At 37.4% G+C, this 10,682-nt stretch overlaps 1 protein-coding gene across 1 annotated transcript; it reads left to right on the forward strand.

Moving 5' to 3' along the window:
* Positions 1-1,883: 1,883 nt before the first annotated feature.
* On the forward strand, positions 1,884-7,401 carry LOC308705544 (uncharacterized protein). Its single transcript, XM_081390589.1, has 4 exons — positions 1,884-2,002; positions 3,122-3,241; positions 5,529-5,648; positions 5,852-7,401. Exons 2-4 carry the CDS (start codon positions 3,184-3,186, stop codon positions 6,586-6,588), a joined length of 915 nt encoding a protein of 304 aa, XP_081246715.1. The 5' UTR covers positions 1,884-2,002; positions 3,122-3,183; the 3' UTR covers positions 6,589-7,401.
* Positions 7,402-10,682: the final 3,281 nt, after the last annotated feature.

Here is a 10,682-nt window from a genome sequence, read left to right on the forward strand (position 1 = left end):
TGCAAAATCCGACTAGCGAATCAGTTTCTAAAATCGTTGTCTCCGTTTCTGAGAAAATTAATTTTATTAAAGTGAATTGTCCTATAGAATGCGCTATGCGGAAGTAAAGACGCCGGCTGAGATCCTACCGGAAATATGTCAGCAGCGTTCGTGCATAGAGCCTATTAGCAAGCTAAAGAACCTTGGTCAGTGGAATGGGGACTGAAGTTTTCAGTATTAAAGACCCAATATATGTTTTTTACAAAGAAAAGCAAAATGGAACAAATGACTTTGAAATTATATGATCACTTATTAGAAAGAGTGACAGAATTTAAATACCTTGCTAATATTTGATGGAAAATTAACATGGAATAGACATATTAAGAAAATTGAGAATAAGAGCAAAGGTGACTTCAATAGCCAAATATGAGTGGGGAGCAAGGAAAAGCGCACTACTACATGTATATCAAGCCTTAATATGATCAAATTTAGATTATGGGTGTGCAGTGTATGGTACTGCAGCAAAATCAGAGCTAAAGAAGTTGGACAACGTACAGGCTAGGGCACTTGGAATTTGCTGTGGAGCAATAAGATCAACCCCTCTAGATGCCATTAGGGTTGAAATGGGGGAGATGCCACTAGACTTCAGAAGAGAAAAGCTTAAAATGATGTACTGGGTTAATTTGCAGGGTTGTAATAAGAGTCATCGCACTAGAGCAATTTTAAATGACTGTTGGGAATATAAAAAGAATAATGGGAATAGTTTTGGATGGAAGTATAAACAATGGGTTAAGGAATGTGGTCTGGAAAACGTAGTTATTTGTCCTAATATGCCAGTAAAAGGGGTATCGGTGTGGAATATTCCTGAACCTAATGTTGAAATGAGACTGCTGGAGGATCGGGAGAAAGCAGAAGAAAGTCTTTCTAAAAGTTATGAAATTAATGGTTTTATGAGAGAAATTTTTTATTCTTGTATTTAGATGGATCTAAAGACCCAGTTGAACAAAAAGTGGAAATGGGAGCATATATTCCAAAATTTGAGAAGAAAATAAGTTTAAGGCTGAGTGATAAAATGTCTGTATATTCAACAGAACTAACTGCTATAATAGTAGGATTGCAGTGGTTAGAGGAGATTAAACCAAATAGGATGCCGACTGTAATTTGCACATAGTGCACATTTGGGATAGTAGGAAACAAAATAGCGGATAAATTAAAGCAAAAAAAAGCGTTAAGGAAAGACTTGATAGATATTAAGATACCTTTAGGAAGTAATGAAGTTAGATCAATAATTAATAGAGAAATAATAAGAATATGGCAACAAAGATGGGAGTACAGGTAGGTAGTCTTATAGTATTGTAAAATCAATAGGGAAAAAAGAATTGTGCTATGGAAGACATAGAAAGGAAGAAGTAATGATTTCTAGACTAAGGATGGGTCATACAGGGTTAAACTCAGCACTGGCATTAATGGGAAAACATGGAAATGGTGTGTGTGATGAATGTGGTGTTGTTGAAACAGTAGAACGTGTGTTTTTTAAGTGTAGTAAATATGAAGAACAGCGTAGCAATCTTTTTAGAAATATAGTATAATGAGTAAAGTGAGTATAATGGACTTATTGGGAAAGGGTTTGAGTGATAGACAGAGGTTTAAGGATGTGATAACATTTTTAGAGCTTACAGGACTAGATCATAGGATCTAGAGCCTGAGGAGAAGGAGCAATTAAGTAGCTTTGATCATCCTGGAGGTTGAGGAGATCAGTGTGGAAGCTGGAGGAGCTGAACACGCAGCGTCAGCTGAAGCTTGGTAAAGGTTTTTTTATTTTATTTTTTTCTCCCTCTCTCTCCTGCAATTCAGATCCATTACTCATGTGTGCAAGGTATACAGTAGGTGGCGGTAATACTCCTAAGGAGTGAACGACCATGAAACGAAAGGAAGAAGAAAAAGCTAAAGAACCAACACAGAAGTCAGAACAGGAGCAGCCGGGAGTTTGGAAAAATCCCGTTTTCCACCTCTATTTGTCTCGGTAAGCTAGTGAACTGCATGATGTTACTATTGCTAACTGTAACGTTATGTGTATTAAGAGTTAAGGGGGTGTTCACTGCCTAGCGCTGTTGTATTTGATTGCTGACAGTGATACAAAGTTTTAATTTTAATTAGCAACTGAAATAGTAAGCTGATATTTAAGTTACCTGAACACAGCTGTTTTTATGTTCATTTGCTTTGTTTTAAGGAGTAGCTGAGTGAATTACACAGCATTGCTATTGATGGAAAACAATACTGTATGATTTCTATGATGATTTTATTTGAATGTGGTGTGTGGAAATGGTAAACTTTAATGTTTAAATTCTGCTGTGGGTAGATAAAACATTTAGTTATGATAAGGGTACTCAGAGTATTAGCATTGCAACTACAGTTATGTGTTGCAACTCAACTTATGTAGATCCTGTACTGCCTACAGTCTTTCTAATACAGGGATAAGAGTAGCTTGATGTAATTTCTGTTGATTTATTATCAGCTGTTATTGAATAAGTATAAGGTTGTACATGTTATATGCTGGTTACTGTAGATATTGATAATCTAGATATTGAGCTGAGATTTGAAGTTTGAACTAAAGTGAGATAAATAGGCCTGAACATGTGATCATTTAGTATTATGCAGCATGTGATGCTTAATGTTACATGGTTGTTATGCTTTAGTATGATTGTTGTACAACGTATAGATATATAGAACATAATTTTAAAGTTTCTGTTTGTAAAAAAAAAAAAACAGGTCAATATTTATTTATTTTTGCAGATCATATTCAAATTTTGTTCAACTTTGCACTTAAAAAATATAACGGCCGTTAATTTTTCGTTTTTCAATTACGGGTTAAAAAAGGAAAAAGGAATGGACGCAAAAGTACACGGACCATGAAGGACAAAGTCAAAATGAGGCTTGATTATTAAGCCCAAAGTGTAAATTCAGTAATCATGGAATTGTTTCTAAATGACTATTTGCACCTGAATAATTGCGAGTGATTGTAAGTGTGATGATCATCTGCTAAATGAGCAACAACGACCACAATTCACTCCTTCAGTCAGTGAAGCTCCCACAGCCGTTCATGAGAGTTTAAATGCTTGGGAATATTCCCATCTTCCCACAGGAGAAGAAGAAGCAAGCAGGAGGAATTACTCCAGGAGAAACTACTGACATACTATTGTAAAGATGGAGATTAAGGAAGAACCCTGCAGAATAAAAGATGAAGATACAGAGGAACAAATAGGTTGGTGTTTTCCTTCATTCTCTTTAAAGGTCCCGTTTTTCCTGTGTTTTTGAAGCTTTGATTGTGTTTACAGTGTGCAATATAACATGTGTTCATGTTTCATGTGTAAAAAAACAGTTATTTTTCACACCATTTACTTATCTGTATGCCGCTGTTTTCACTGTCCTAAAAACGGGCTGATGACTTCCTTTTTCTATGAAGTCCCTCCTTCAGAAATACGTAACGAGTTCTGATTGTGCGAGCGAGTCCTGTGTTGTGATTCGACAGCAGCTTAGCGCTAGGGCTGGGTATCGTTCAGAATCTTTCGATCCGGTGCCAATTTCGATACCTCAGTTTCGATACCGATTCCTAACGATACTTTTTTCGATACCATAGCCATAATATGTTTTAAAATTAATTTCAACATCAACAAAAATACATTAAACACAAAGCTTTTATTTTCCACCTTAATTGTGAATCAAAACAGTTATCAAAATAAAAAAAATTCTGGTAAAACTGCTCACTCAGTAAGGCCATAATAGCCTACGTTTTCGTTTGAAAATTATATATTTTATTATATATATATATATATATATATATATATATATATATATATATATATATATATATATATATATATATATAATTATATATTTATTATAAATATAAAAATCGTATATTTTTCTCTCCGTTTTGGCCTTCCGTCCACACTAAAAACCATTATGTGACGCATATTGTAGGCCTACCATTATACCAGTGTTGTGCCTGTTTTGTGCTATTAACCTTTACACTGTTGCTAACTATACGTTATTAAAATATTCTACATTGCACACTCTTCATATCAGAGTCCTGCAAAGATGACAGAATTTAGGCTACTCACATGCTGTCCTGCGGCAATACATGAGAGCAGTTGCGTTTTAGACCAACGTGGTGACTGCGTGCGACCTGGACCGCATCAGTGAATGGTGAGATATTTTACTAAATAAAATTATCCTGTCAGAAGAATTGCGCGATAACTTAATTATTTATTTTTCCATCTGAATCATATCAGTGATCTTTTGTGGGGTTTTACGCATGCGCTGTAAGGTGAATTTGACGTTTCTCAAAAGTTTCTCATCCACACTGAAACATCCGAAAACGCTAGTGTGGACGGAGAGCGTTTATAAACGAAAACGCCATTTTCAAATGTATCCGGATTAATGTAGACGTCGCCAAACATTAATAAAATGACTGCCTGTCAGTCAGTCAGTCATCAGGGCAGAGAAACCACCATTGTGGCTGCTTGTCTAGTAGTCGAAGAGGAAGTGTAACGTCAACAGCACCGTGACCGCTTTCGGCTCATATCGCAGCAAACGCTGTCTGCGTGAAGTTTAAAAAAAAATGTTACCACACTTGAGACCAACCGTGACTCTCTGTGACTTCAACAAAACTGCAACAGTTTGATCCGTCCGCACCTCTCCGTGTGTGTGTGGGTCGGAGCTCCGCTCTTTGTCAATATACAGAGAGGACAGATAAGCTTGCGCTTGCACGCTCAGATGCTTTTGGAACCGAAATTTGGCACCGAAAAATAAAGAATTTTTCGATACTCATAGGATCGAAATATTTTTTTCGATACCATAAAAGTATCGACGTTCGGTACCCAGCCCTACTTAGCGCACGTTGCCCGGAAAGGTCACGCCTCTTACCGTAACGTGGAGATGCATGCGCTTAGTGCCAAACAAAGGTGATTGGACTCCGGGATGAAAATAACAGCGTCTCAACGACATGGCGACAAACACACTTTACAAACGCAACTCTTCCTCTTCTCCGTGGGAGCGCAACAAGACCACGCCCCCTTTTTTTGTGTATTCATGTGGGCGGAGGTTAGTCAAAAAACTGTTCTAGTGACATCATTAAAGCAGGAAGTAGAGGGATGTAGTCCAAACCGGCCGTTCGATGTAGGCTTTGAAAGGGGACTTTTGTTAAATAAAATATCTCGCTTGGCATTGAACTTTGAGCTTTATAATTTTACAGGTATTATTTATACTCTAACAACAACATTACACACTAACTAAAGTTTGAAACATGGGATCATGAAGAACGGGACCTTTAATGGACAAAGTCAAAATGAGGTGTGAAAGTGTGAATTCAGTAATCATGGAATTGTTTCTAAATGACTATTTGCACCTGGATAATTGCGAGTGATTGTAAGTGTGATGATCATCTGCTAAATGAGCAACAACGACCACAATTCACTCCTTCAGTCAGTGAAGCTCCCACAGCCGTTCATGAGAGTTTAAATGCTGGGAATATTCCCATCTTCCCACAGGAGAAGAAGAAGCAAGCAGGAGGAATTACTCCAGGAGAAACTACGGACATACTATTGTAAAGATGGAGATTAAGGAAGAACCCTGCAGAATAAAAGATGAAGATACAGAGGAACAAATAGGTTGGTGTTTTCCTTCATTCTCTTTAATGACTGATGAGGAACATTAAGATGAAAACTGACATATGACTATACATCTAAAACTAGATACTAGTAGACTCAGTAGTAAACTGGATTTGTGCAAATTTGAGATTTTTTTTAAGATTTATTTTTGTTTCTCATTTATCCTTTTATTGAATTATGGAAATTTTTATTTTTTATTTTAGACCTGATGGAAGTGAATGAAGACAAACTGCATCAGTTTCAAAAACCTCATTATTTCACAACTGAAGATGGAAATGCAGTCGTTTCAAAGACTGAAGAGAATTTCACACAGAAACAAGCTGGAGAATCTGGAGTCAAAGGATCTTTCACCTGCTCTGAGTGTGGAAAGAGTTTCATATATAAATCATATCTGAACAGACACATGAGAATTCACACTGGAGAAAAAACGTTCACATGCTCTCAGTGTGGAAAGAGTTTTGGTTACAAGAGTGTTCTTAATGATCATCTGCGCACTCACACTGGAGTGAGATCGTTCAGCTGTGATAAGTGTGATAAAACATTTGTTTTTGAATCAAGCTTAAAAATACACCTTAAAGTTCATGCTGGTGTGAAGCCTCACTTTTGTTCTTTTTGTGGAAAGAGTTTTTCACAACTGCAAAGTTTAAAAGATCATGAGCGTATTCATACTGGTGTGAGACCGTATATGTGCTCTGACTGTGGAAAGAGCTTTAGAATATCCAGCAACTTAATAAAACACCAGAGAGTTCACACTAGAGAGAAACCGTACAAGTGCTCACACTGTGGAAAGAGTTTCTCTCAGTCAGGACACCTGAAAGCTCATGAGAGAGTTCATACTGGAGAGAAACCGCACCAGTGCTCTTCATGTGGGAAGAGTTTCACCCAATTATCTAGTCTGCAGAGACATAAGATAAAGCATTGCCCGAAGGCGTCTAAGTGAGCAAAGTTCACTTCCATAATTTGTAAATAAGCAAAAGATGGAATTACATTTAATACAGTAATTACTATTGAAGTTTGATTGTTTGATAAGGGGAACTGGTTAAAATGGTTGTGAACTGCATTCTAAGTGTTGCATGTTTTGTTCTTCCGACACCCGTATTGATCCTCTGTTGTGTTGCACATGCACAGTAAACACTGAGTGTTACCCGTATACAAGATGAACTGAACAGTAAAGCAACAATGTGAAAATACTTGTGTCAGTGTCATCGCTCAAGCAGTGCATGGTCATCTCATACAGATGTACAAGAATAATAGTTCAGAAAACTAGTGTGTCGCCATAAAACACTATAGTTTATGAAGGGATGTGTTTTGTTACTTTCTGGTTTAATTATTTTTATTGTACATATGAGGCATTTTGAAACAATAGTTTATCAAATATTATTCATATATCATATCACACATTCATATTAGTCTCGCTGTTTAGAGGTGATGCACTGAGAACATAACGACAACTTTGTTGGATTGAATCACTCTCTGAACATTGTGAAAATTTGAGAAAAAAATGAATAAAACTTGTGATTTATTTAGGTAATGAACAAGTTTAATTTAGCTAACAATAAATCAAGGCGTTTAACATTGTATTCAGCATTACTAATGAACCAGTAGTAAACACTTGTTGAGTTTGATATTTTACAATATGCCATAGTGTGACATTTTAATTAATTTCTTCGTAAAGCATTTTCAATTGCCATAGTGTATGAAATGTGCTATATAGATAAACTTGCCCAGCCTATTCTTTAGCCTGCTTCTTTTGAAAAAAAAAAAAAAGTTTCATCAATTGTTTTTCCATGTATATTTAAAGAAGCGATTCCTCTCATAATATGGACTCAGACAAACACATCACTGAGATAAGATAAAATTGATACTTGTTTTACAGCAGCTATCTATTTCTGAAATAAGGTTTACGGTCTTTTAGGCTCTTACATTAGCTATATGGTTATATGTTACATAATTTTGTCCAAAAAAGTAATGAAAATGAACTTATTTTAATTAACAAGTTAACTGAATTAATTCACTGTGTTTATCAGACTATTTTTATTGAGACAAATCTATATCAGGTGTCAAATCTATAAAGAGTAAAAATTTAGTCTTTAGTGTGTCAAAATTCTAAGAATGACATAATTCAGACCAGAATTCTACTCTTATTCCTAAACTTAAGAATAAGAGTGAATCATAAAGGTTTCTAAAGTGTTAAAGGGACAATGTGTAGGTTTTTAGGTATTTTATTATCTAAAATCAATATTTTTATTCATAAATATGTCCTCAATGGTGTACAAATACCTCTGCTAATTATCTGAATTATCCTCATAAACGAAGAATTTATTATCTTTATATACATGGGACGGGTAGGTCCACGGAGGCTTCCATGTAGTTCCGCCATCTTGAAAAACTATAATAGCAGAGAGGGACAAAAAGTTCTAGGCCAGCGCGTTTTCGTTCAGAGCCAGCGTCACGTGACTGAAACCAGCAGAAGCGGAGGAGCAGAGCAGTGAAGAAACGCTTGTCACTGCCCCGGCAAGTTTAAAAGGCTGCCCTGTACGGTTATTTATAATGGAGGAGTCCATACATATGCTGAGTCACAGGATAAGGAGTCCTCGTCGTCGAAAAAGTCCCAACATAGACCGTAAAAGGAAACGTGACCGGAGATTACAAAAAACAAGGGTTAATGTCGGGATAGCTAATGCAGGAGAAAGCTTTCAAAAGAGACCCTGAAATTGTCTGCTTTCTTCTCGACAGGTAAGTCAATATTACGGTCTTAATTACAAGCTTTTTTTTCATTGTTTGTTTGTGTACTTTATTATATAGACAGTAGAACATTTATAGTTAAAAGTTAAACAGGCTCTTTGATGAATAGCAGCTATTGAGTAAAGTAGAGAAGGCCCTAAAAATGTTGTAAGTTTTGTTTGTTCAAAACCGTAACATTCGTTTGTTCGTTGTGTCAAGTTTCAGTTTGTTTGAAATAACAAACCAGTTCACCCGAAGGAAAACTCGATGAAGTGCTATTATAAGACATCCTGTCATAGCTTTTTGGTACATAACGGCTACCGTAGATGCAACACGCATTTGAAAAAGCGAGGCGCTGGAGAGCATTATTTGTTTGAATGCAAAATACAATTTCACCGCTAGATGGGAGAAATCCCTACACAATGTCCCTTTAAGACTAGGTCTAAGACTAAGACTAAATTATTTAAAGAGCGCTGGAGAGGGATCCTGACCTAGTTAAGAGTAAAAATGGCAGCAGAGAGGAGGAGAACACACACTTTCCAACAAACAAATAATATATTGGCGTTAAATGATGAGTTGATCAAATGATAAAAGATTAATCAATGTATTCTTTTTGTTACTGACCTTTAAGAAAGGGTTTAGCTCCTCCCACTCCTACAAATCAATATTCTTAACTGCAGGATTGAAAGTAATAATAACATTTTTGGTGACTGTAAAAATGCATCAGTGCACCGGTGATGACTTGAGCTAATCAGTCCACAGCAATAATGTGACACTGCTACCAAACACACAGTAGTGGCCAAAAGTGATGTGTGTAGGGTGTTATTTTTGTTGTTGTTGTTGTTGTTGTTGTTTTTTTAATGACCCTATACAACTTTGCTTTAGAAATCAAGTAATGATATATATTTTTATTTATATATGAAAAATTGTAGCTTTGGGTTTATACACAGTGGGGAGAACAAATATTTGATACACTGCCGATTTTGCAGGTTTTCCAACTTACAAAGCATTTAGAAGTCTCTCATTTGTATCATAGGTACTCTTCAACTGTGAGTGACGGAATCTAAAACAAAAATCCAGAAAATCACATTGTATGATTTTTAAATAATTAATTTGCATTTTTTTTCATGACATAAGTATTTGATACATCAGAAAAGCAGAACTTAATAGTTGGTACAGAAACCTTTGTTTGCAATTACAGAAGTCATATGTTTCCTGTAGTTCTTGACCAGGTTTGCACACACTGCAGGAGGGATTTTGGCCCACTCCTCCATACAGACCTTCTCCAGATCCTTCAGGTTTCTGGGCTGTCGCTGAGAAACACAAAGTTTGCGCTCCCTCCAAAGATTTTCTATTGGGTTGAGGTCTGGAGACTGGCTAGGCCACTCCAGGACCTTGAGATGCTTCTTACGGAGACACTCCTTAGTTGCCCTGGCTGTGTGTTTCGGGTCGTTGTCATGCTGGAAGACCCAGCCACGACCCATCTTCAATGCTCTTACTGAGGGAAGGAGGTTGTTGGCGAAGATCTCGCGATACATGGACCCATCCATCCTCTCCTCAATACGGTGCAGTCGTCCTGTCCCCTTTGCAGAAAAGCATCCCCAAAGAATGATGTTTCCACCTCCATGCTTCACGGTTGGGATGGTGTTCTTGGGGTTGTACTCATTCTTCTTCTTCCTCCAAACACGGCGAGTGGAGTTTAGACCAAAAAGCTCTATTTTTGTCTCAGACCACATGACCTTCTTCCATTCCTCCTCTGGATCATCCAGATGGTCATTGGCAAACTTCAGACAGGCCTGGACATGCGCTGGCTTGAGCAGGGGGACCTTGCATGCACTGCAGGATTTTAATCCATGAGGGCGTAGTGTGTTACTAATGGTTTTCTTTGAGAATGTGGTCCCTGCTCTCTTCAGGTCATTGACCAGGTCCTGCCGTGTAGTTCTGGGCTGATCCCTCACCTTCCTCATGATCATTGATGCCCCACGAGGTGAGATCTTGCATGGTTCCCCAGACCGAGGGAGATTGACCGTCATCTTGAAGTTCCATTTTCTAATAATTGCACCAACAGTTGTTGCCTTCTCACCAAGCTGCTTGCCTATTGTCCTGTAGCCCATCCCAGCCTTGTGCAGGTCTACAATTTTATCCCTGATGTCCTTACACAGCTCTCTGGTCTTGGCCATTGTGGAGAGGTTGGAGTCTGTTTGATTGAGTGTGTAGACAGGTGTCTTTTATACAGGTAACGAGTTCAAAAGTGTCAGTTGGCTGCAAACATATCTCCATCTCCGCTGTAAAGCGGATGCGCCTTTAGAG

This window comes from Scardinius erythrophthalmus (genome assembly GCF_964197995.2).
Source record: "Scardinius erythrophthalmus genome assembly, chromosome: 17".
Taxonomy (NCBI): domain Eukaryota; kingdom Metazoa; phylum Chordata; class Actinopteri; order Cypriniformes; family Leuciscidae; genus Scardinius; species Scardinius erythrophthalmus.

Bases quoted from the DNA above. Each gene is read 5' to 3' on its own strand.
- LOC308705544 (XM_081390589.1), top strand. From the start codon at position 3,184: ATGGAGATTAAGGAAGAACCCTGCAGAATAAAAGATGAAGATACAGAG. The intron at 3,242-5,528 runs GTTGGTGTTTTC...ATCTTCCCACAG, and splicing joins AGATACAGAGGAACAAATAG to GAGAAGAAGAAGCAAGCAGG. The intron at 5,649-5,851 runs GTTGGTGTTTTC...TTTTTATTTTAG, and splicing joins AGATACAGAGGAACAAATAG to ACCTGATGGAAGTGAATGAA.